At 38.5% G+C, this 27,483-nt stretch overlaps 2 protein-coding genes across 3 annotated transcripts in view; one reads left to right on the top strand and one right to left on the bottom strand.

Moving 5' to 3' along the window:
* Positions 1-25,060, bottom strand: part of LOC113034806 (SH3 and PX domain-containing protein 2A-like) — a 60,099-nt gene extending 35,039 nt beyond the window's left edge. For both annotated transcript variants that reach the window (XM_026189864.2, XM_026189865.2), the window contains exons 1-5: positions 24,686-25,060; positions 14,073-14,153; positions 5,301-5,376; positions 4,589-4,665; positions 3,734-3,825 (exon numbers count right to left, since the gene is read on the bottom strand). In XM_026189864.2, coding sequence (XP_026045649.1) covers positions 3,734-3,825; positions 4,589-4,665; positions 5,301-5,376; positions 14,073-14,153; positions 24,686-24,757 — 398 coding nt within the window. In that variant the 5' untranslated portion in view covers positions 24,758-25,060. The remainder of the gene's footprint in view (positions 1-3,733; positions 3,826-4,588; positions 4,666-5,300; positions 5,377-14,072; positions 14,154-24,685) is intronic.
* Positions 19,190-23,516, top strand: LOC113034807 (N-acetyllactosaminide beta-1,3-N-acetylglucosaminyltransferase 3-like). The gene is made up of 2 exons (XM_026189866.2): positions 19,190-19,328; positions 21,695-23,516. The coding sequence occupies exons 1-2, from the start codon at positions 19,321-19,323 to the stop codon at positions 22,809-22,811; spliced, it is 1,125 nt and encodes a 374-aa protein (XP_026045651.1). The 5' UTR covers positions 19,190-19,320; the 3' UTR covers positions 22,812-23,516.
* Positions 25,061-27,483: the final 2,423 nt, after the last annotated feature.

The following is a 27,483-nucleotide window of genomic DNA, read 5'->3' as shown; positions in this document are numbered from 1 at the left end:
GCCAGAGGACTGAGGTATCTGCCTTTCTTCAGCACACAGACACTTCTGCACGACCTCGGATTAACCTCTGCAGGAGTAACCTCGAGCTCGAGTCAATGGGTCGACATCATTGAGCAGCAATCCATTACGATAGGGTTGTGATTTGCACATAATCTCTTACTACACCGTTTCTGTGCATATCCTGTAACAAAAAAAAAAAAAGGTGGTGAGGTTGACTCAAATCCTCACAAAGGCACACACACTGCTGCAGTCAACCTCATGCGTACTGGCCCCAATCTCCAGCAAAGCTTGGCTATGATCACACACTGATGTCAGGTTAAAAGAATGTTAGTTTGACTGTGTATCAACCACTAATTACTCTCCTTGTGGTGAAACAATGATGTCGAATTAAGACTTAAGCTGTAAAGAACAACTGCGTTTCATAACTTTTTAAAATCCTTTGCCTTTTGTTGTATTAATCATGTTCTGTATATGCAATCCCAATGTGAGGGCTCACCCTCCAGTTAAGTACAAAAAGCAAGCTGTCATGTGTGTTTTGGCTGAGATTAAGGTTAGGGTTTGGCATGTAACAACTATAATTAAGGTAAAGGAGGTTAGTCAGGACATTTTCTTCCCAAATTGCTTGTGTTTACATCCACATACATATATCAGGAAGAAAGGGGCCACCGATTTTCTACAAAAACATTATATGTTTTGAACTGATGCTGCAAAAGTGATAAGAATTTAAACAAAATTCAACTATTTCACTGTTGAAAATGATTAACCTCCTTCATCTGTCATATGCATAGAAGTGACTAAATGAAGTTAAAGTTAAGATGGAGGACTGACCTTCAAAGTCACACCTTATGGAGGCAATTTTGTTTCTTGCATCGCTGTTAGATTTTCTTTTCCTTTGCCAACAGAGCTTTTGCTCTGAATCATTGTGGATCATTAGCGTCATCTTGATTTTAATGATTTTGTAACTTCTGATACTAATTTCTCTTGGATATGATCGAAATTTGCAAATGTTCCAAAATTCTCATACGAGTAATACTTGGATAATCTGACTGATCTGAATCATAACATCTTAATCCGAATTTGTTTAGAGCTTATGCATAATATAAGCTAAAATATAGTGTGTATGTGTAACATCACTACTGCAGGCTGCTATTGTATTGCATCCCATACATTAACACTGTGATTGTGTCCTCTTGGTGACTTCTTATATTAGAATAGAACCACTTGGTTCAAAAAGAGAAATTTAAAATCAAATATCACTCTCTCTTTATTTTTTATTAACATTTGTTTTGTTAATATTTTAAATGTATGTGATTCTTTTATATAAATGAAAGAACAAATACAACAGAACAGGTGGTGTATCTCGTCTCCTTTTTGTTTTTTTCCCTCTTGATTGAATCAGGATAGTTTCCAAGCTCCTTGGTTAACAAAAAGAAAAAAGAAAAGAAAAATGAGATGGCGTGGTGTAAACTTAATTTGTCTGTATGAAAGGTAAAATGTTATTTTAAATTGACATTATGGGCATATGTGCCTGTTAACTAGATTTAATTATACTTCACAACACTCCCGTAGATGCTGGCCTCAGAGGTGGGAGTCCTGAAAACATTTCCCCTCGGAGGTTAATAAACTGGAACTTTCTGCAGTCACACTGCACATACAGCCCATGGATAGTTTTCACTAAACAACAATAATACAGAGGCTGGCGGAGAATGTATTATCTCCAGCAAAACACCTTAAAGCTAACTGATGTCAAAATGAGTTAGATTGCTGTGTTTCAAACAGCAGAGACATCCACTTTCAACTCTGCATCACTGTAAAACACTGAAGTGTTCAAAGACCGATGACTAAAACTTTGAATTTTAATTTTATATTTAGCCACTGGCATTCATTCTCAAAAAGGAACTCTAACTTCAAAAGGTCTTCCGCATGTTTCTTATCACAACCTAATTTGGACTCCAGGATGTAAGATGATTTGTAAGACTACTAAAAAAACAACAACATGTTTTTATTATACAAATTTATAACATCTGTCTCTCCAAATTTGTCTCAAAGCTTCTCTGAAAGTTCCCCTTTCTTATGAAATATACAGTGGCTCTCGGCCATTAACCGTCTGGAAATATTTTAAAAGAGGATATCATAATTTGAACGAATTGGGCGAAAGCACTGTAAGAATCCCTTTTGTTTAACTGCATTTCAACCACTCACTGAAAAATCATTTTTAGTGATTTCCTAACAATAAGAAATATTCAGATGTCTAAGAAGTATCAACATATTAGTTAATCCTTTTCGATGGCATTGTTAAAAAACCGAAGGCATAAACACAGGTGAGTTTTTTTCTCATTAAATCTGCCTTTTTTCTAACTTTCCATATAGCCAAACACAGCTTTATAGATAGATCGATAGAGCAATAGATAGAGATATGTAGTGTCTTTTAGTGTCTTTACTCAAAAGATTGCAAGGCTTACTTCACCAATATACTACACATTTAATTATCAATATAAATCTAATAACCCAATCGAAAACTGAACGCAGACTGAGGCATGCATTTATGATGGATGAGGCACCATCTTTCATTCACCCAAATGCTATAGAAACGTCTTGTAATTTTTAACCAATCATGTGGCTCCCTCTTGTGACAAGCAAAACAGTACCTGTGTTTTTTTCCTGTGCAGTGACCACTGTTGAACGTTAGATGGCAGTAGCATCAACAGGCTTGGACATGAGCAACAGTGCATCTCTATCGAGGCTGTTTGCAGGGCATGTTTGAACGGTGTGGAAGGAAATGTCATGACAGGACCAATTTTCTAGGTTGATTGGACGCATTTTTAATTGCTTTCATGACCTCTTTCATCTGTTTCATCGTGTTTCAGTGAGTGTGAGTGAAGCTCTATTAAATCTACAGCAAGGTTTTTCGTTTCACAAATAAACACTTCTAAAACCATTATTTGTAATTAAATAAATTAGCCGAACAGGACAGCAGAATGGTTCTTTTACATTTTTAACATATTAAATATTTAGAAAAACTATTTGTTTCACAGCTGGGTGTTAAATATCATAATTTTAGAGCATAAAAAGAACATGTTTTCTGTGAATTGCCCAGACCACCCCAGGAGTAAAAAAACAACTTGGGCAGCGGGTGTTATACTTTAAGATATTAATTTAAGCTACGCTGGACTGTCTCTGAGTCTTTGAAGTGAGATTAACATGCAGGGGTATTAGAGGTTAGAGGTGATGGGCCCACATTGCTGATAAAAATATAATATCCCAGACATATGACTGAACATAAATCTAACGGAAAGAACAAAATGTAGACAATGAGTGATATTGCAGCCAGGCCGGATTTACTCCCACTCTGACTTTGAACTGAGTATGATAAATGGCTCGCCTGAGAGCCTTATCTGCCCTGAGACTTGAACTCCGACGTGCTGTCGTTACACTGCTAATCCTTCCCCATTTGTTCTGGCATCAGGTGTCACCTCCAAGAAATCATTATTAATAAAAAGCAGGGCTTCTTGGAGCCAGATCAATCAATCATCCCTGACAAAGCAAAGCCTCTGGATCAGGATGGGTCAGCACGAATTAAAGGCAGCTGCTGAGCCACACACATTCAGTTTGCTTCCATATCCAATGTTCACATCCCACCAGAGGGCAATGTTTGGCGTCTAACAGTTCATGCATACAATGCCAATGCTCAATAACAGCTTGTGATTTCTAGCACATAGTTATAGTTACTCACTCTGTGGGAGGGTTGAGGTCTTCTGACTTAGTCTCAAAGAACTGAAGGACCTCCTCACTTTGGGAAATGTGGGTGGGAAGTTTCATCAGAGCCTAGGAGAGAGAAGGGTGGGAGAAAGCTACTGATTCCAATAAAAACAATAAAAGGTCACACTAATGTGTGTCAGTTTGGACTGAGTAACTGGTTTATAACACTTAGTCACTACCCAGTCACATGAGAAAACCAGGCAGAGATGTGGAGGGTGTGCAGGGGAAGGAAGAAGGCTCTGAGCACAGAGAGAGAGGGTTAAAACAAAGAGAAAAACACAGACCTCAGTTTGATTGAAATTAAAAAGACACCCTCATGTAATCTGTATTTTCAAGAAAGCTTTGTGCTTTCATTCATTCATTTCAGGTCCAATAAATGAGAAACTGCTGCCACACTTGGCAACACACCTGCCCCACATTCCCATCTGTGGGCTAATAAGCATAAGAGGATCAGGTAGCTATCTGCACTCATTGCTACAATTAAAGTCTGCTGATTCATTCTTAGTCTCTCTTTTGTTTTTACCCCTGCGTGCCCCCATTTCCCTCGTTTCCTTCATATGCTGCCTATTTACATTGGTGACAGGAAATGACAAGCACAGAGAGCAGTTGCTTTCCTGTTGAGGCTGGTGGAGGGGAGATAAATGTTGAGGCCTTGAAAAAAACTGTGGTAAATGTTCAGAGAGTAGAGCACTGACAGAGATAAAGCACTCTTCCAAACAACATATAAATTAAAAATGAGTAGTCTCTTCAATAAGAGATGCATTGTGCTGCACACAAGTTGAGAAAAATCCAGCTCTGGAAACAGTGAGGCATGCAGCTTTTGTCTTACTTTGCAGTAATTATCCAGGTGCTTCAGCCTTCTGACGGCTACATCTCTTATGTGACTGCGGCGAAATAAGACTTTACCTGAGGAAAAGCAGAGCACTGTCAGGTGTATATAACAAAAAACACAAAAATATTATGATTAAATGCTTAACAATCGTGCTATAATTTAGGCTTAGACATTTATAAAATCCCAGCATGATCCCTTTCCAGCTCAGCTGGTACTGACACTGAGATATAAAATTCCAACCAACATATGGAGAACTTCTCTGGAGCTGATTGCTCTCAACTAGTGGGACTAATGTGAGGCAATTGAATCCACTTTTTCGCTTTTTCCCATTTCCTAATTTCTAACTCTTATGAGACTGAGATTGCTAAGAGCATGAAGCCTACTAAATAGAAAAATAATGCAAACCATTTGGGGGTTTAAAGGAATACAGTTCACACCATGGTGGGCTTACAGCTTGTCTAACAAAGGATCTCTTCACTGCTCTCCTCTGCTCTGGCCCACAATGAGTTTATCAGATTAGACAAATCCCTTTCTGCTAGCCTCCTACTGAGATGGCCGACCACAAAATGATTTGGCCCGGATGGAGAATGGAAGCCAATAAAACAAAGCAATGTGGTAGGCGATGCTATGGAGTGTGTAGGAGGAACAACAAAATGTCTAATAAGACAACACTGACAGTGCCGAGTGTGTGCATACTGAGTTTAATCACCTGGCAAAAAAGGAATTATTCTCTTTTTGGGGTCTTTTTGTCCTCCATCAATTGGAAATTTGTCAAGGATTCGCATCTGCAAAAAAGAAAAAAAATTAAGAAATAAAAATGAAAATGTAACACGAACATTAATTGTGGAGCAAAACTTTTTTAAAATCCCCCTTTCGAATACAATAAAGACATGAAAGGCAAGCAATTATAATCATGCAAATGCTTGATGGCAAAAAAAAAAATCAAACAAACTGTCAATTATCTATCGCGAGTTTAAAGTAGAGTAATCTGTGATGAGATACAGGAAAAGGGGGTCTGAAAATTCTCCAGCAACAACTGACCATTTTGTAACAGTACATGAGTTCAACACAGAGTATAATTATATATCATCTGAAAAACCATTTAAAGTGCAAACCATTTCACTTTGATAGCTGGGGCAGCAGGCAAGGTTACATCACCCTCTTATTTGAAAAAACCCTCACAAGGAAGCCACTTAAGCAGCTTAAAAAGCCATCAGGGTGCATAACAGGCACTTTGATGTTGACACTTGATACATACAGTGGGGCAAAAAAGTATTTAGTCAGCCACCGATTGTGCAAGTTCCCCCACTTAAAATGATGACAGAGGTCAGTAATTTGCACCAGAGGTACACTTCAACTGTGAGAGACAGAATGTGAAAAAAAAATCCATGAATCCACATGGTAGGACTTGTAAAGAATTTATTCGTAAATCAGGGTGGAAAATAAGTATTTGGTCACCTCAAACAAGGAAAATCTCTGGCTCTCACAGACCTGTAACGTCTTCTGTAAGAAGCTTTTCTGTCCCCCACTCGTTACCTGTATGAATGGCACCTGTTTGAACTCATCATCTGTATAAAAGACACCTGTCCACAGCCGCAAACAGTCAGACTCCAAACGCCGCCATGGCCAAGACCAAAGAGCTTTCGAAGGACACCAGGAAAAGTATTGTAGACCTGCACCAGACTGGGAAGAGTGAATCTACAATAGGCAAGCAGCTTGGTGTGAAAAAATCAACTGTGGGAGCAATCATCAGAAAATGGAAGACATACAAGACCACTGATAATCTCCCTCGATCTGGGGCTCCACGCAAGATCTCATCCCGTGGGGTCAAAATGATCATGAGAACGGTGAGCAAAGATCCCAGAACCACACGGGGGGACCTGGTGAATGACCTGCAGAGAGCTGGGACCAAAGTAACAAAGGTCACCATCAGTAACACACTACAACGGCAGGGAATCAAATCCCGCAGTGCCAGACGTGTTCCGCTGCTGAAGCCAGTGCATGTCCAGGCCCGTCTGAAGTTTGCCAGAGAGCACATGGATGATACAGCAGAGGATTGGGAGAATGTCATGTGGTCAGATGAAACCAAAGTAGAACTTTTTGGTATAAACTCAACTCGTCGTGTTTGGAGGAAGAAGAATACTGAGTTGCATCCCAAGAACACCATACCTACTGTGAAGCATGGGGGTGGAAACATCATGCTATGGGGCTGTTTTTCTGCCAAGGGGACAGGACGACTGATCCGTGTTAAGGACAGAATGAATGGGGCCATGTATCGTGAGATTTTGAGCCAAAACCTCCTTCCATCAGTGAGAACTTTGAAGATGAAACGAGGCTGGGTCTTCCAACATGACAATGATCCAAAACACACCGCCCGGGCAACAAAGGAGTGGCTCCATAAGAAGCATTTGAAAGTTCTGGAGTGGCCTAGCCAGTCTCCAGACCTCAACCCCATAGAAAATCTGTGGCGGGAGTTGAAAGTCCGTGTTGCTCGGCGACAGCCCCAAACCATCACTGCTCTCGAGAAGATCTGCATGGAGGAATGGGCCAAAATACCAGCTACTGTGTGTGCAAACCTGGTAAAGACCTATAGTAAACGTTTGACCTCTGTTATTGCCAACAAAGGTTATGTTACAAAGTATTGAGTTGTATTTTTGTTATTGACCAAATACTTATTTTCCACCCTGATTTACGAATAAATTCTTTACAAATCCTACCATGTGGATTCATGGATTTTTTTTCACATTCTGTCTCTCACAGTTGAAGTGTACCTCTGGTGCAAATTACTGACCTCTGTCATCATTTTAAGTGGGGGAACTTTTTTGCCCCACTGTATGTCTATTTACAGCATCAATCTCTCAAGAGATTAAGCAGGGAGCGAAACAGAGCTAAACAATGAAAAACAACTGTTTTACAGTGAAGATTTCCTTCTGAGGGTAGCTGTCCCTAACAGTTTCAACATGATTCTCCTTGGATACGCATATTTTGTATTTGGTGAAGTTTTGATGAGTGCTAAAAAACAAACAAACATGCATTGCATGTGTGTTACATACTACAAACAAGAGTAGGTATGTATTTTGCCGCAGAAGGACATGGTTTTTGTTATTTTGCCTGTTTACACTACCACAGTGAATTTTAAATTAACCAGTAAGTATGTGATTGAAGTGTAGGCATTTGGCTTTAATTCAAAGGGTTTCAATAAGAAGTTTACATTAAATATTTAAAAAACTGCAACGCTTTTTAAACCCAGTCCCAAATCTCCAGAGGCACAAAAAGGAATGTTTTTAAAACCTGGATGAAAATCTCCTGCCTGAAGTCTACCCCAGTCTACCCCAGTAAATGTGGGTTCTTCTTTATACTCTGCCAGGCTTTTTCTCCAGCCACCTGGAGTTCCTGTTTGTGGATATTTCCCTTTGGTTGTGCATTTACTGAAAAACATGTTCATCTGGGTTGAGATCGTATTACTGGCTGAATCTGGCCACTTTTGGGCTGCTTTTGCTTTTGCACCATATGGCTGAAACTGAGCACAGAGTATATCCCTGTACACTTCAGAATTCACCCTGCTGCTTCTATTGGCAGTCACATCATCAGTGAACGTAGTGGGAACCATATAAGGCAATGTCTTATTTCTCCACCATTTTTGACAGATGATATCGTGAGCTGTTTCTTTCCTTCTCCATACTTTTGTCTTGCCATCATTTACTTTGGTACAAGTTAACCTTGGTTTCATGGGTCTAAAGCAGTGCAGGCTCTTTTATGTTTATTTTCTGGCAACGTCTAATCTGGCTCTCTTGTTCTTGAGCGTAACCAGTTGTTTACACCTTATTGTAAACATTCGTGAAGGCGTCTCTTGATTGCAGACTTTGCAGACAATGATACACCTACCATTTTGATTTCTTGACTTGGTTACATGTTCTAAAGTTGTTTTTCTAAACCATGGAAATAATTCTGTCAACATGCACTTTAGCTGTCCTCTATGGTCTTTCAGGCCTTTTGGTGCTGCTGAGTTGGCAGCTTTATTCATTCTTTAAATAATGCACCAGACTGTTGACTTGGCCACTCAAAGTTTTTGCCATCTTTCTGAAAGGTTTATTTTTGTTTTTCAGCCAAACGATGGGCTCCTTCACTTGCACCGACCTCATATTTTAAATTACAGTGGAAAGCCATAAATACAAAGCCCATAAATTCCTTTCCCTCCAAATAACAATGGAACAGGCCTCACTTGGCCAGGAAGCTACTGGTCAGTCAACTGTCCAATTGCGTTTGAGCCTCTGGGTATAAAATGGGTGTACTAACCTTAACAGTTCTAAACAGTTAATGCAAAATGCATGTAAAAACCCTTGAATAAAAGAAAGCTGACTGTCTGAACTTTCATCGCATGCTGACTGCCTGATTTAAAAAATCCATTGTGATGTGGTACTTTCAAAAGGAAAATATATCTTTGTCAAACAAATGATAGACCTTAACTGTAGTATCGTCTTTGTATTCACACGAGAGCATCTTACAGTAACAGGTTTAAGATGTAGATGTAACCACGCCTTAATTTTTCCTCCCTTGCCTTGTTCCAGATGTGCTTTACCAGCAAATTCTGTGAGTATCAAGCTGAAGCACACTCAACTGGGAGGAGAAGGAAAGGTCTCAGTTTAAACTGAGCCAAAAAGAAACCAGGTGGACAAACAGAATCAGGCTTGGAGGTTAAAGTTGGATCCAGTCTGTCTGGGTCTGTGGGAGTTGTTTGTAGGACTTGTGCAGCAAGAGGTGGTTTGGTTTGATGTTGTGGTTCTTTCGTTTCCACTTTAATCTGCTGGCTTTGCTGAATCTAAAAATTTCTCCCAGGGTATAGCATGTTCCCCCCTCTCCCCCAAACTACAGACTGCTAACAAGAAATGTTTTCCTTTGAAATGGACAGTCATCATTATTGTGTTTTAAGGGCAAAGCAAAGTGCAGAGGATAAAGAATCGTCCTGGTTAACCACACCTGCACATAGCCATGGTAAAATTCCTAATCTTACGGTGATTACAGTCTAATGCCGAGAAGGCACGACATCAAATATGTATGTAAACCAGACTGTGTAGTTTAGGATGCTATGGCAATAACATAACTTTACAGGCTAGGCTGTAATTCCTCCAAATCCCAGTAGTTATAACAACCATATTGTTTATTTGATACACAAAGCTACACGCTCATCATGTTATCAGGCTTACAGCTGGATGTAGCTGTGTACTCCCTCTAATACAGGAGTGTTCACTCAACACTTGTAAGAAACTGCCTCAGCTTTTCATTTGGGAGTGAGGATGACATCACTACTGGAGATCTACGTGGCTACACTCACAGCTCCATGGGACAGTTTGGAACAAAAATCTGATTGAAAACACTCCTCATATTTTGTTTACCTTTAATTCAGAGGCTTTGGGGAGCAGAGATGGTGTAATTAATCTATATTTCTATCCCACGCTCTGCCCAGGAAACTGCAGTGTATTTAAGTTGTAGCGTTAACACTGGGGAATGTCTATCAGGCAACAGGTGCTATGATGTAATGACATGTCCTGTCTCTTTCCACACTGTTTGGTAATCAGTGTTGTGAATAAATACCAGAGGAAGGAACTGCAATAAAAAGTCAATCATCAAACATATCTTTATTTTGTCACAATGATGTGAATTATGGTGACTGGAAAAAAACAGAAATAGCTTCTGTAAACTGTAATGATAATCTCTTGAGCCATTTAAAAATAACTGAGCTCACAGGAGAAAGGAAGAAGAAACCGACACAGACACTGAGCTGTAACAGAAGACAAAGAAACTGTTCTGAGATAGGAATGTCTGAGTGGGAAAACAATCAGATTTCATTGCTGGGGTGTGTTTTGACATCTTCTTTGCAGTTGTCTACTGCAGCGAGATCGTGGTGCAACACCCTTTTGGATAGAGTAATAATAACAATTTACTACAGTCATATTAAATATTTCAAAGAAATCTAGAAATTCCTATGAAACACCCCATGATTAAGCAGCAATGACTTAAAGAAATCATTTTCTATGTGACAGTCTCTCACAAGATTCTGGAGGAATGGCCCACACTTCTTTACAACGTTGCTTCAGTTCATGCATAGTTCTCTTAAGGTCCTGCCACAACATTTTAAGGTTGAGGTCTGGACTTTTTCTGAACCACTGCAACACCTTGATTCTTTTCTTTTCCAACCATTCTCTTGCTGCTTGGCATCATTGTGCTATTGTGGGACCCAGTTTCAATAAAGCTTTGGCTATTGGACAGATCGTCTCACATTGTGGCTTCAAAACAAGCCCAAATAATCACCCTTCCCTCACCATGCTTGACAGTCATTTAAGGTGCTGATATGCTTTGTTTTGTTATCACGATCTCATCTGTCCACAGGACAGTGTTCAACAAGACTTACTGTTTGTTCGGATGCACATTTCCAAGACAAAACCAAAGCGCTCACATTCTTTAAAGCAAAAGAGTCTTTCTCCTGACAGTTCTTTGGAACAAGCCAAACTTGTTCATATGCATTCCTGTTTTAACTGCACTGTTGTAAACTTTAACATTTAAAATGCACTTGATGCCTATAGAGTCTCAGATGTACTGTATCTTATTTGCAATTTGCTATTAATTAGAAGGTCTACATCTGTGTGACTTATAAATCCAGTTTATAAATGCATGTCATTAATCAGGCTTGCTAATATAGCTCTAAAATACCAAATGGTGCATCCTTAATAATGCTTTATACCATATTATGGTGCCTTTGCCAATTCCACATCTTACTTTTGGTTCTCATTAACGTAGTTAATCTGGGTAATGTAGTTTGATCACATTTAGTTTATTTGCGTCTTAGGTGTCTCCTTGTCTTTTCCTACCAGGTGTTTCTCAGTTCTTGTCACTTCCTGCTTTTAGTATTACAACAAACAGGATAGGACTACATTAACAGCTGCTACACTTCCAGGTCTAATTTCAAGGAGAAATCTTGGTTATGTAGCTTAAAGAGAGAGAGAGAGAGAGAGGGGGGGGGGGGGGGGGGGTGTTAAAACCAAGGTAAAAAAGATCTAACTCTTGTCATTATGCTACACTATTACAATGCTAAATTGTTGCTGCATCATTTTAAATAACCTTTAAATAAAGGCCGTTCTGAATGTGTGATACCAATGTTGGAGAAAAATAACCCTTCAAAGCTTTTAAAGTCCTGATTCATGTCAGGAATGTAGGACAGAGAAATTATAATGTAGACAGGGTAGAGCTCACTGCTGGCCTAGTCACTCAATCCCAAAATAATGACAACTAAGGGATTTTGGAGAGGTTTCTGTCCAAAAGGAAACCAGGCCAGCTTGCACACGCCACAATCCCCCCTGTGGAATGCTGTGACCCATGCGACCTATACGCTGTGGTTTAAGGGTGTGTGTGGAGGGGGAGACCACACTCGCTTGACACACTGACCAAATCTGCTCACGTCAAACATGTGCAGGTCAATAACATTTCCCTTTGACGACAGAAACAGTGCTTGATGAAATTCAGGCTCAGCAATCTTCTAGCGTAGAAACAAATGTCTCTAAACCAAGAAATCAATGTGCTTAACTCTGCACATGCATTACAAAGAGTGCACTTCACTTTACGTCAGCAGAAAAGACAAAGGGGGGAGGAATCAGATAAAAAAGGTGACGGGATCCTGGTAATTTATGATAACTGCTTCCCAAAGGAGCAGTTATGAACTATCTTAAGTGTGCTGGAGAGGTTTGAAACTTCAGCAGTGAGTGCATTTTTGGATGTCAAATTGGCAGTAAAAGAAAATACTTCATCTTTAAAAAGACAATCAGCCAAACAGCTTGTTGATGACAATGATTTGTATATAGCCAGCTTTAAATTACTAAAACGATTTTAGACACGGTATGAAAAATTGATTAAAAAGGCGTTTCTTGTTCTGTGACCTTATTTAGCTTTTCAACTTGAATTCATGGTTATCTGATGAGATCATGGTCACATTTGGCCCCCCTCTTTTCAGCTTCTTGCGAACACAAAACACGCAATTGTGCTACGAAAAGAGAGCAACTGTGAAGAGTTTGGAAAAGACTGTAGGTGTCAGTTGGCAGACACACAAACAAGCTCAAACTCATTTGAGAATTGAGTATTTGAAAATTCAGATGACAACGAAACCTTTATTGTTGCAAATTATTGCTTCTGAGGCATCCAATAGCTGTCTTATCTTATTATCTTATATCTTTAAAGTCAGGGTGACAAAATTGCTCTTTACCACAACCCCCAACCTACAAGAGCCTCCCTTTTGAATCGAATGCATTTTGGGACTGGCCTTACTGCATTACTTAAGCTGCATAGTCCTTTAGTATTCTTACTGACTTCAATTCTAAAAATGTATTAAGCAATCCATACTATATGCAACATATATACAGACAAATGCCCTAAACCTAACCATTCTGTATTGACAGCTGCAGACTGTTGTTCTTCATGATTACCACAACCAGACAAACATACCCTGGCAGCAGAGATCCATGCACAAGACTAATGTTTACAAAGACAGGCGAGGAGGTCTGTTTCAGTCAAACAGACCAGGGCAGACTTTTCCTGGCTATTAGCAAGAGACAAGAGAACAAAGGGTTTCCTACAGCCAGCCCACCAGAGCCAATGTGCTTTACTGCACTTTGAGAGGGCCATTGGAGAAGGTCCACAGACGGCCTTTTACAAGAAAAGGACTTAATGCACTCATTTAGGGTTTAACTCTAACTTTCTTTCTAAGAAACAAACTATAGTATACAAAAAGGCAGATACAACACCCATTTCCAAAACAAAACGTTGATGCTGTGTAGAATCTAAATGAAAACAGAGTGCAATGATTTCACAAAACTCATAAACCCTTATTTTATTTACAACAGGGCATAGAAAACATATAAACATTTTAAACTAAGACATTTTACAATTTCATTAAAAGAATGTTTTGGGGGTGCATTAATGCCTAAGAAAATGGGACCTTGCATAATTGGAAAGACACACAGTTCTCAGTCCCCAAACATTTACAGACTTTGAGAAAAATACCAGTTTATAAGATTTGTAAATCACTGGATTTTTTTTTTTTTAATTTACATTTTACACAGCCTCCCAACATTTTTGGAATTGGGTTTGTATTTTACTGCTACAGGATCCTGTAGAAGAGCCTCAGAAGTTTGCCCCATACTGCATTCTGCATTCTGAGGTCATGTTTTTTCCTGCATCTGGTGACTGGATTTCCCCTATTTTCCTATTTCCATGCAGTCGCCTTAAATAAGACCTTTCACTAAACAGGAGCTGAACAGAAAGACATTGACTGAAAGGTCAAACTGGCCTTGCGGAGTTTAATGTTGCAATACAACAACACATAAGACATATTAGAACCATTCTTAATACAAAACATTGAGCTTTTGGGCAACTGCCTGTGCAACTATGAATTAAATCTGTAAAATTATTTTGTAGTCGTTGCAGTGTAACGTACCTGTAGGTCAAAGAATTTGCTGTACCTTCTGTAGATGACATGGGAAGTGGAGTCTGAGTAAGTAACATTGATAAGGTACACCTGCAGAGAAAAGAACAAACAAAAGAAGCCCATTAGGAACAATATCACTTTGTCAGAGACATCATGGCACCGCTTTACCCCTTTCTGACTTTACTTCAAAGGATCATCAAAGGTCAAATAAATTCATTATGTTTCTCTTTGTCAGTCACACATTGGAAAGCCATCAGGGGGTCAATGAGAGGGCCAATAGATTTGAAGCATTGTGTCTCATTAAAAACATGCATATTGAATTACTCTTGTGTATTTAAGTGCAGCCGATTGAATGCAGCTGATTCAAATATTTCACAAGTACAAATATTGAATGCGGCGGTTTAATAAACGCTGTAAGCCTGTTATTTTCTTTGCTGTACATGAATATGAGACTCTCATTAGTTTTCATTTTTGAGTTTTACATTACCAGTGTCTCATGAGTCCACCGTTTGAAGGGGAAAAGTTGCTTCCGTTGTGTCAAGTTCTGCCAGTTCTACCACCACAAAAGATAACAAGGAAAGGAAGTGCTGACTCATGCTAAAGCGCAAACAGGAGTATCCTTTCCTTGGCACAAATCGGTCACTTACAAAATACTCCCAAAATAAATTTTTTATTTACCTCAACAATAAAGAGCCCCAAAAACAACTGCGCTCACCCTGAGGTTCGGAAACAGATGGCTACACCTAATACATTTTCATCTAAACCCATGGCGCAGAGTGTTTATAAAAGCATCATTTACACATATGGTGGCAAGTTGCAAGGACATCAGTTACTAGTTTGAAATGAAGTCTTCTGCTTATTACAAAAGAGTTTTCCAGCAGCTCGCTAATTAGACACAGACAGCCCAAACTCTCTCATATTAGGCAAAAGCACGGTTCACTTCAGAAGCGGAGGGGTTGCAGAATATTATCAGAATATTAATTTGCCATCTGGAGAAGCTGGGACGGAATTAAACCACTAACCTTGCAATTAACAGATGGGTAGCCACAGCTGCCAAGCTAATATTTGATGTCACTTTTGGTAATTTAAGGTGATCTCTACACAGTAGTGATATAATGTGTGACACTTTAAATGTCATGTTTCAGTTGTATTTATATTTATATTTATGTTTATTGTTATGTTATGTTATTCTGATTTTTAAAAAATAATAATAATAACAATAATAATATTTTTCTTCTGTTTCATGTATAATTGCTTACACACATGATTTCAGGAGAAATGTATAGCACCTGTGTAGTTTAGGAAAGAGAGCTTACACAAGAAACCACACATGACACTCACTAACTGAATGCACCATGCTATTTACTGAGGTATTCACACTTTGGCACAATCAAATGGCACACAGACTTGACTCTAGCTAGTTTTGTAATTTTCCATCAGTTTTCAATTGTTTCCAGAGTGGGTTTGTTCATTTCAGCTTAGCTTTGTTTTAATCAGTTTCAGTGTTTTAGCCTTTTTAATCATTATAATAGGGTGTTCTTTGTCAGGAGCTGACAAAGTAATTTGTAATACCAAATTACAACACAATCACATTTTGTAAAGGCTGTTGACTCACAGTCATGCAGACCTCCCAAGCCTTACTAAACAGATGCATCAAAGCCTCCTCAGGCTTGGTTAACTAATTTGACCAAAGACTAAAACTAAAGACATTTCATGTTTCTTCTTTTTCAACATGGAGGTTGAGTTAACTAGAAAAAACACTGCTTAAACCAGACCACATGCATTGGATATTTGCATTCTTCTTTCCGTGTTTAGCTGAGCTCAGAGCAATTGTGTAATTCTGTTGTTCACACACATTCACGAAGCTGTGAGAGTTTAAATACCTCGATTGGTAGTCACAGCTGATAAGCATGCACTTACTGTAAATGTGTAAGTATCTAGTTACCAGGAGTGTTAATATAGTAAACAGAGGATTTGACATCTCCTCTACCATAAGCACCCTTTGGAAGTATATGTAAACAAGGCTTAGTTGCTATGTACTCTTTGGCACCACTGCTACAACTGCCTGGAAGGAAGTCACACTTGGACAGTTGAGACAAAAGACAAAGGGCTGCTTCTTTCCTCTCTCAATACCGGATAAGCATTCCAGTTGCTTAGCTCATATATAATGAGATTCCCTCTGGGGGACTTCCCAGTCAAACCTCACCTCCGGCTTTAATCCCAAGAGAAAAGGTCTGTGCCCTGTCTTTAGCTGCCTTGGGGACCCTCCCTCAGCAGGAGATGGATGATTCAATTGATCCCAACTCTCAGGTTAATTAATCCAATTGGACCTGATGGGCTAATTGATTTTTTTTGCTGTCCCACTGAGACATGGTTCAACTGTTATGGCTCAACAGTTTGAGTGAGATAACATTAAGGCCAGAAAGTCCACAGCTTAAAAGCAGCTCTTAGAGGCTATAATAAAGAATCCTAACAGGCACAGAAGGAGTTTAACATCCTGACACATCCTGACAGAATTACATTAGCATGTAAGCATGCAGTTAGTTTTAATGTCAAGTATTTAACTATAAATAAAAGCACAGGAAAAAATGCACATTTTGAGTTTGTGAATGAAAAATCAAGGTCTAGGATTCATCGCTTTTCACAGCCATACTGTCAATACCTAAAATTTCTGGTTATTCAATGCAATTGTATTTATATAGCACAAAATCATACCAAAGGTGATGTGAGGTAAAGACCCTGCAGTAATACAAGGAAAATCTGCAAATTATCCATTTCCAAAAAACATTGTTCTTAACATTATTAAGCATTATACACTTTTAATTACACCCATATTAATTTTTGCCAAATATGGTCAGTGGACTGGTACTTATATAGTGGCTTTCTACTCAATTTTGGCAAGAGTCACACAATCACACACACATACATTCACACACCTGTGAAGTACTTTAACTAATATTCAAACAGACATTCACACAGTGGACATTCACGGAGTAGTATTTGGGGTTCGGTGTTATTTGTGTGAACTTGGTATTTAAAATATATATAAACAAAGATGTCCTGTAAAGATCACCTTTCAGTGACAAAACAAACATGCTGCACTTGCTGATGATAAGACTGTAATTACATTGTCATCCTAAAATGCAAACATAAAGATGAGTAAGACCTGTCCAGGGTGTACCCCGCCTCTCGCCCTATGACAGCTGGGATAGGCTCCAGCACCCCCCGCGACCCTGAAAAGGATAAGCGGAAGCGAATGGATGGATGGAAAGATGAGTAAGCACTTGGCAACTGTTAAAAAGGGACATGGCAGGCTCGGGGAGGGGCCAATTTTGGGCAAAGGTTTCTTCCTGTTAAAATGAATTCATTCAAATAATCATAATAACTCATAATAATAATAATAATAATTTCACACAACACTTTTATGTACGCCTAGCTGCTTTGCGTAACATATTCATACCACAGACTTTCACACGCAGACACTGAGTGAAAGTATCAGGAGCTACTTCGGGTTTAGTATGTTTCCCAGGGATACTTGAACATGCATACTTGGAGGAGCCAGGGATCCTTTCCAATTGGTAGGTGACCCACGCTACTACTCAAGTCCAAACCAACAGCACCTGGTATTCTCAGGGAGTCTCCCATCGAAATCCTAACTAGGCCCAAACTTTCTTTTCTCCTGAGATCGGATGAGATCAGGTGTACTCAGAAAGGTATGGCTCTAAGCCATGTCTTAATGACTTTATCATATGAAGAGATATTTTGGACAGTTGAGACATTTCTTGCCTGATTATACTTCTATTCTCAGAGTTTCTCTCTGGGGGGCGATCGTGGCTCAAGAGTTGGGAGGTCGCCTTGTAATCGGAAGGTTGCCGGTTCGAGCCCCGGCTTGGACAGTCTCGGTCGTTGTGTCCTTGGGCGAGACACTTCACCCGTTGCCTACTGGTGGTGGTCAGAGGGCCCGGTGGCGCCAGTGTCCGGCAGCCTCGCCTCTGTCAGTGCGCCCCAGGGTGGCTGTGGCTACAATGTAGCTTGCCATCACCAGTGTGTGAATGTGTGTGTGAATGGGTGGATGACTGGATATGTAAAGCGCTTTGGGGTCCTTAGGGACTAGTAAAGCGCTATATAAATACAGGCCATTTACCATTTATCATGTTATGCTATCAAGAATATAAGCATGCGAGCATGCGAGCATGGACGGTCAACATATTATACCTATCACGAGAGGCCAGGCTCCAAGCAGACTAGTATAACACGAATGACAACTCAGCTGTCACAGACGGTCTCAAACCATCCATGTTAACAATAAGATGTAATGTGGGCTTAAGATTGTGACCTTGTAATTTACGTAACCTTTTTTCTGAGAAAGTGAAACTCATAGACTATTTCTACTACTAGTGAATCAAGAATATTCGTGTATTCAAGTGATGTCATTTTAAACTATGCTTCGGTTCTGCCAAAGATTTCTTCCTGTTAAAGGGGATTTTAAACAAGGGTTTTAAGGGATTTTTTTAACTGATCCACCCATAATACCAGTTCCAGTGTTATCAAAAATCGAATTTCCCAGAGGAACCCACCCGAGGGATTAATAAAGTTCTATCTTATCTTATCTTATCTTATCTTAAAAAGGAAAGGTTTAAGCCTGGTCTTAATAGTAGAGAGAGTATCTGTCTCCTGAATCTAAACTGGGGAGCTGGTTCCACATAAGAAAAGCCTGGAACCTAAAAGCTCTCCCTCCCAGTCTACTTTTAAATAATGTTGTCAGGAGAAGGATTTTACATTTGATTCTGCATTTAATGGGGAGCCAATAAAGAGAAGCTAATATGGGAGAAATATGGTCTCTTGTTCTAGTCCCTTTCAGTAATCACACCTCAGCACTCTGGATCAGCTGAAGGCTTTTTAGGAAGCTTTTAAAACAGCCTGTAACGAATTACAATAGTACAGCATAGAAGTAATACACGCTTTAACTACTAACTACTAATCCCAAACTACCAGGAACTGCAGTAATAAAATGGAAATTCAAATTTTAATTTGATGGGCCAACCCCACATTTTTCCCTTGTCACCACTTGTTGACAAGAGACCACAGCCAGTTTGACTGGGGTTTTGCATAGCTTAGTCGCTAGAGCGTTAAGTCTCAGCGATGACGAGCAACACAACCTGAGAAGTTAAACAAGTTTGTGTGCCACAGTGACTCGTATTTCACACAGCTAACTCAGCTATCAGAGGAGACTTGGCCCTCACTTCGGTCAGACAAAATGATCAGGTAATCATTGACTTTTCTGTTATTATGCCGTTTGTATAAAGACAATAATGTGCTTTAACCTCCTAGGACCTGGCGTTCACATATGTGGACATAACATTTTGGGTTATTTAGACCAAAATATTGAATTTTGCTTTGCTTTAGGAGGTTAATTTTGTTACAACTTGTATTGGTTTAGACAAGATAAGCTGAGATGATGTTTGAATGAGAACTTTTCTGTCATTCTAAGAAGTCCTGAAAAAGATTCTTAGCTTTCAAATACACTATCACTGAGAGACTCTATTCCTTTACAAGTTAACTATAAGAGGAAATAAAGATAAGTTATAAGTCAAACAATTCTAGCATTAAAGCTAGAATGATATAATACTAACGCTCTGTGTGTGTGTGTGTGTGTGTGTGTGTGTGTGTGTGTGTGTGTGTGTGTGTGTGTGTGTGTGTGTGTGTGTGGGGGGGGGGGGGGTTCTGTAGCATTATGATTTATTATTCATTGAATTTGCATTTTATCACAGTTAATAGTTCGCTAGAAAACTTACTGTTTCGCAGACGTTTAGGAAATAACAGTGAAGAAAACAGGATGATCTGCTTCTTCTAGCGTTTCAGTGAAATGGAAGATTGTTTCTAGTGACAATATCCATTTCAGTCTTTGTCACACCTGTTCAAGGTGAAGAGTTCAGGTTATGTTCAAAATGCTGACTTTAAGTAATTTGATTATATGGACATTTTGCATGCAATTTTGTTACATAAGTATAATGTCAAAAGTAAATTTATTAGAATATGATCAAATTAAATGTACTTGATTGGTATATATTCAGTTTATTCCGAACTAATTTTAATGATATATTATTTTAGTAAAAACACCTTTGATTTGATACATTTCAGTTGATGAAAGTTTTGTTGAGGGCAAAGAATCATGTTTTTGATTGTGAATTTTCTGTAGCTAGTTTTATTATGCTTGTTTCCTTTGTCTACACTGAAGTCAGCAGCAGAATTAGCACATTGTTTTTATTAACTGATTTGGTCAGCTTTTAGGACTTTTAAGCACTTTTACTTTTTAATATACTTCTGTCATTTATGGTGTAACCTAAGAATGGTTACATTTAGTTAGACACAGTTTTAAATGTTTTATTATATAATTACAGAATATCCGGAGCTTTTTGAAAAATGTCAAATAAAATAAAAAATGTTTAATCCGATATAAACCATGACTCCAAAATCTGAATTCCTCCAAAGAAGTTTCAATAAGAGATCAATCCTAAAATGTAACACAACAAAATGTACTGTTCCTATATCAGTTATATTAAGCTATTATTTTTTATTAACCTCCTTATCAAAGAGGACTGCAGGTAGTTGGGGAAATCAAAGATTGAGTCACTCTGATTGACTCCAAGCCCTCTAGGACGAATTTTTGTCATTTTTGCAAATAACAGCTGTGTAATTTAAAGGCAGAAATATTATCAACAAGCTGCAATCAATCCAAGTCAGTCTGTGCCAGTGAGTGCAACTCCTCTGCAATACATCTCTTTGTAATAGTGGACTCGAGTCAGCTGGGCAGTAGCTGGTTAATTCTGGCTATACTCCTGTATAAAAGCAAGGTTGCCTGGTAGTTTGATAGTATGTCATCACTGGTAACATCAGTGATGTGCTTTTCAGAGGCCTACCTTCAAAGCGTCAAATCACAACAAAAGTTCCCTCAAGGTGCTTTACATTGTAAGGTAAAGACCTTACAATGTTACACAGAAAACAGAAAACCTCAAAATGAATATGACTCCCTACCAGTAGAGATTAATAATAACACATAATTAAATGCAGAGAGGTGTAAAAACACATAGTGAGTGAAAAAGGTGACTGAAGAAGAAACATTTAATGCTTCATGGGATGTTCATCTCCCAGCAGCCTAGACCTAGTGCAGCGTAACTAAGGGAGGATTCAGGATCACCTGATCCAATCCTACCTATATGCTTCATCAAAAAGGAAAGTTTTAAGCCTAAACTTAAAAGCAGAGAGGGTGTCTGTCTTCCAAATCCAAACTAGAAACTGGTTCCACAGAACCAGCCTGAGAGCAAAAAGCCCTAATGGGGTGATACGGTACTATAAGGTCATTAAATTAAGATGGGCCCTGATTATTCAAGAGCTTGTATGTGAGGAGTTGGATTTTCAATTCATTTCTGGTTCAACAGGGAGCCAAGTCAGAGAGACCACACTTCATTTTTAGTTAGTCATGCATTAGACACGGCCTATAGAAACTATGCTATGTATGTACGATATGATATGTTTGTAGTACCTGAATGTCTTAAGGCGTTATTTATTGATACATGCCTGATTGAAATTTCTGTTGAGTGACTATTTATTTATTTTTTCACTGTTTCCAGGGCCGGCCACATCGAAATTGTTATGCTCTTAGGATCACTTCTCTCTATTGTTTTTTTTCTTCAATATTATAGCGACACTGAAATGTTCCGCTCACCAAAACTTGTAAAAATGTATAACAATTCCTATAAATACTCATTCCCAAAATGTGAACAAAACATGGCTGCTGCCAGAATCTCAGGCTTCGATGGTTTCCCTGATATACTTAAAGACTTTCTTTACTATCGTCACTGTCGCTATTTTCCCATGATTCTGGACCTTCCTGACAAATGCGGAGGCATCGAAGAACCTGAAGACATCTTCCTTCTGCTTGTAATTAAAAGCTCCCCCATGCATTATGAACGACGTGAAGTGCTGCGAAAAACCTGGGCTCAAGAGAGGTCATACAAAGGTTTGCGGATTCGAAGGATTTTCATCCTTGGAACAATGGGTAATGACTTTGAGAAAGAGCGATTGAACAAACTCCTCAAAACAGAGCACCAGGAACACAATGACATCCTCCAATGGGACTTTCAAGATACATTTTTTAATCTCACTTTAAAGCAGGTTCTATTCCTCAAATGGATGAAAAGGAACTGTCAACAAGTTAATTTTTTGCTAAATGGTGATGATGACGTTTTTGCCAATACGGACAATATTGTGGACTACCTCCATGGTCGCCGTGAAAATAATGGAAGCCAGCATCTGTTTACTGGTTTTCTGATAAAGAATGGATTTCCTGTAAGATGGGACAGGAGCAAGTATTTTGTTCCATCTCAAGTATATGAAAAAAATGTTTACCCCAACTATTGTGGTGGTGGGGGCTTTCTTTTGTCCAGCTTTACAGCTTTAATGATACATAGCTATTCCAATGCCATTCCACTTTTTCCTATTGATGACGTTTACATGGGAATGTGCCTGGAAAAAGCAAAACTGGCACCAGCACCTCATATCGGTATAAAGACATTCGGATGGTACATTCCCTCCAAAAAAATAGATCAATATGATCCTTGCTATTTTAAAGATTACCTCTTGGTACACCAATTCTTTCCTAATAATATGTACCTTATGTGGCATCAAATAAATGACCCTAATCTGAAATGTGGTGTCACAAATTCGACTAGGACGATCCAAACTTAAACTTACGGTTAGTGATATTGCATTTTATGACTTTAAGTCACAGCAATCATTGAATTATGTAAAAGTTTTAAACTGATATATCACGTTTGCCCATATAGACAGTCAGCCAGACAGCCACTGTTACATGAGTGACATAATCACAAACAGTACATAAAAGATTCAGTACTGATTTTATTTCTGATTTGTTTTTTTGTTTTTTTTTTAACATGTGCGTTGTAAATAAATGTGAATTGAGTTGAGGTAAGTCTTCAGATTGGGAGGTAATCTCCAGCTTTTGAATATAGTCTAAGGGTCGAAAGTGTTTGTCATGTTTTCATATGTTGCAGGTAATCCACAAACACAGTTATGTTCACTGCGAGTAGGCCAAATTCAAGAAAGTGGGTTGGTGCTCGGGGGCACTAGTATTTGAAGTATTCATCTGAAGTATTAATTAATTACTTTTCCTGCTTTAACTGTGACTAGGGATGCACTATTATTTAACCAGTAATGACATTTGAGGTCAGAGTGAAAAAAATGCACTTATTGAAGGCAACTTGTGATTTTTATCTGTTTGTAACGTTAATGCAGTGTAGAATTGAAATACTTTTTAGTTATTTGTTTGTAGTTGTTTTGTTTAAAGTAGGGGTTTGTTTGTTTCAATGGGGCAAAATGTTTGTTAATGAATAACAAACACGAAATAAAAAGGAGACTACTTGTCAACCAAAACGTTATTGTAAAGAGTGATCTGTTCATCCATTAATATGATATATTTAAGTGAATTTGGGTAGTTGTTGTGTAGATATGTATGCTAAGTTTGGTGTTGTGTTAGTTCAAATCCATATTAACCCATTCTAGCCTCAACAAGAAGTAAGGCTCAAAACTTAAATTACAGGTTTGACATCTACAGCATACACATTTGCTTTGTAAATGAGCTCTCCTTTGAGGAAAAAAAACATATCAGTTACCAATGGTCCCAGCTTAACAGAGTTTAAATAAAGTTAATCCCTGGGTTAGCTCGTTCTCATCTAACATTCAAACATGAAAACATCACTTTTTCTGCACTTTAGATTGTTAGGTGAACAATGAAAAGCAAAAAATCACTTGGGAAACAGGGCACCACAGTTAGTCTGCATGCCATATACACAATTAAAAGATTAAATATATATGTGTGTAAAAAATATAGCTGCAAATCCCTGACTACTACTTTTGCTACGTCTATTTAGACGATGGCGCTGCTTAGGGTGCAGCCCAAGTCTTAGGATCCTCATCCAGCTGGCTGTCACGTATATGTGATTTCAGTTTGTTTGTGTTTTTAAGCCTCAGTGCATGCTGTCGGCTCTGTCAGACGTCAGACACAGTGACACTGTATTTTACAGGCAAAAATAAAATACTGGTGTTTTTCAGGCACGACAGTACAGCACTAAGCAAAAGCTTGCAAGAAGACTATTACTTTAAACATTTTTTAAAACACAATTACTTTAGTTTATTAAAATACCCAAATAAATCAAAGCATCTGATATTTTTTAAATGACCTGATATTAAATCACTGTTGTCAAGTATATACAAAATCAAATGTAATAGGTTGTATCTACATTTCAATCAAAGCCATGTGGTGACAAAAAATACAACGCCTCAGATCACCACAGTCATAAAGAGACATCTTCTGGGTACCATGAATGTCTCTATTTAAAAAATTAAATTAAATTAAAAAAAAAAAAAAAAAAAGCACCAGGTCCGTTCAACAGCTGTTTGGTGAAAGTAATGGACCCTCAGAGCAACACTGGCGTCCACAGAGCTGCATAGCATGGGTTAAATTTCCACAGAGACAATACACAATAACTGCACTGGTGATCTACTTGAACAAGAACAGAACAGAGAGAGAGTATACAACTTACATAGTGCTTCGAAGGATTCCTTCTTTTCTGCACGTCCACAACATTTACGTCAAGGAAGGTGCGGAACTGCATCTTGACAAGCGAACAAGATTTGCACCAAACACAATACTACAGTTTGCACCAACGATGTTCACCCATGAAAACTTGGTTGCTTGTAGTAGAAGCGCAAGAAGAAGAAGAAAGAGTTGAGAGGAATGAAAAGAAATAACTTTCCTCTTTCAGGCTTTGGGTGCATCCATGAAATTACAGTGTCAGACGGCCTCGGAGCATCTGGACTCCTTGTGAAACATGACAACGCAATAAAACTGCCGTCTAATCAGACTTCTCCTCCTTCGGGAGGGGCTGCGCCGCTGCTGTTGCCAAAAAACGGGGGGCAGTCTGAGCAGTACAGCGATTTAATATGTAGGCTATGGGGCGGTCCTGCTTCAGCTGGCTGGACACACCACACGGGACCAAGGAGGTCACACTGTTTTCAAACAGGTTCTTGGATTTGTTGGTCATCCCTAAAGTGACTGATAGTTTGGGTGAAATGTGAATAGTGAAAAGACACATTTCCTCTCCATAAATGGGCGATGGGCTGAACTGCTGTATAAGATGAAACATCTGTAGTTTTTTTTTAATGATTTTGAAACGCTTTTTTGCAACAATAAACGTCCCCGACATGTGCTGTCTCTTAACTTCAAGAAAACAGTCCGTGTGTCTGAGCAGGCACGGACATTGACCGTGTTCGCTACTTGCAAACAAACAGGCAATTTGTCTAGTTGGCTGACGCGTATATACTTGTCTAATTTGGCTATCGCTTCCACGTTATACATTAGATTTCCGACAGCACCTAAAGCAGCCAGCATACCGTTGCTCCCTCCTTGTGGAGACACGAGGTAAAGCGCGAGGAGGAGGTAAAGAGAACAATTCATTATTATTCCCACATTGTGGCGCTGCAGAACATAAGTGGTCTGTTTGCGTTGTCCTCCTGTCTAGATAAATTTCCTTCCTGTTTGTGCCCTATCCTATAATAAATCGTTCCTTATAATTTATGACAGGTATACTGTTTATAACATCTAGTAACATAGTAACATACAAAAAAAACACAGACAGATATTTTTGCACCACTTTTTGAAACTGAGTCATGCTGGAACATTTCTCAGTCTGCTCCACAGCTTCATTCCACATACAGTAATTCAAAACCTTTTTTGTGTCGTCCTAATATGCTGCTTTAAAAACAACAACAACAACAACAACAATAATAATAATAATAATAAACTGTTTTAAAACTACTTATTTTTACTTTGCAGATTTCTGAAGTGACCATATTTAGTAACGCCTTTACATTCCCTCTAGAACAAAAAGGTTTTGTGTCATATGCGAATATTGCTAATGTTGACATATCAGATGTGTGTAACGTAATTTCTATAAATAATGACATTTGTATTCTTAATAGGCTCCCAACATAGACTGAAGTATATTATTTGAATGTTTTGCTCACTGTAGGCAAGTGAAATATTATAATTTTTTGGCTGTTATCAAATTCAGATTAGAGATGAATACTCTGCTATATATTTTAGGCTGTACCACAGCATTATTTCTAATGTAAGTATCAACCAGTTAAAATGCTTTTTTCGGGTTAACTGGTAACTCTATAAAAGTAGTCCACTTTTAATTTTACTGTAGTTTTTACTGTTTAGCTGTTAAAACCAGTGAGAAGTAAAAAAGTGAAAGACAATTTTATTTTACAGTGAAATCCAAAGATGAGTTGTGATGCACTGAGTTTTGTTGCTAAATGTGAAAACTAATGACTAATAAACTAATTAAACTAATATTACCAGGTATTCACAAAATGAAAAATAATAGAATTAGAATAGAATAGAATTCAACTTTATTGTCATTGCTCATGCACAGGTACAGGGCAACGAAATGCAGTTTGCATCCATCCAGAAGTGCTTTAGTGATATAGATATATTACAATATATACTAGCAATAATATAGATATGTAAGTATATTACAGAAATGGGTCTATTATGGTATGTTATAATGTACACGGTATGAAGTATGTTGTGAATAGTATGTACAGGCTGTAGTGAGTACAACTATGTACAAGATATGAACAGGATATAAATATGAAAAACTATACAGAATATGAAATAAATAACTTTACAGAAATCTGAGATATACAGTTATACAGAAATGGGAACTATGCAAGTTGTAAACAGTTGTAGGGTTAAAAAATAAATAAATAAATAAATATTTTTAAAGAAAAAAAGGGGGGGGGGGGGAAGAATTCTACCATTTTCTCCTCTTTATGCCAACAGGAGGACCACAACTGGCATGCGTGGTAGAGGCGAGGGGGCTGAGCCCGGCTGAGCGGAGCACGTCCTGCTGGGGAGGAAATAGCCGCTACCCAGCTGCGTCAAGCTAACTAGAAATAGACCTGCTGACAGCGGAAATCTATTTTTATCCTCCGACGTAAAAGCGTCCACTCTGTTGTTTTGCTCAAGTCAACCAGTCTGTTTCTCGTACTCCAAAGTGAACCAGTGAAGCGGACCGGTTCGGTAAAATCACGTTGATACTGCGTTTACGCCACCTATCGTACATTGAAACGCCTAACCATCGAGGTTTAAATTCGGTCTTGTCACGCAGTACCGTCACACAATGTATTACTATAAAATGTGATTATAATCCTATATATTCTATCGTAATATACTTATATTTGATCTAACGTGAATAATGTATGTAAATTATAATTGGTTGTTTATTTAGATGCGGAATATATAGTGTACAAAGCCACAGCAAAAATACATCTT

This window comes from Astatotilapia calliptera, chromosome 13 (genome assembly GCF_964374335.1).
Source record: "Astatotilapia calliptera chromosome 13, fAstCal68.1, whole genome shotgun sequence".
In the NCBI taxonomy this organism is placed as follows: Eukaryota; Metazoa; Chordata; class Actinopteri; order Cichliformes; family Cichlidae; genus Astatotilapia; species Astatotilapia calliptera.
Note: the sequence above shows the minus strand (reverse complement) of the source record. Positions and strands in the feature narration are given on the sequence as shown.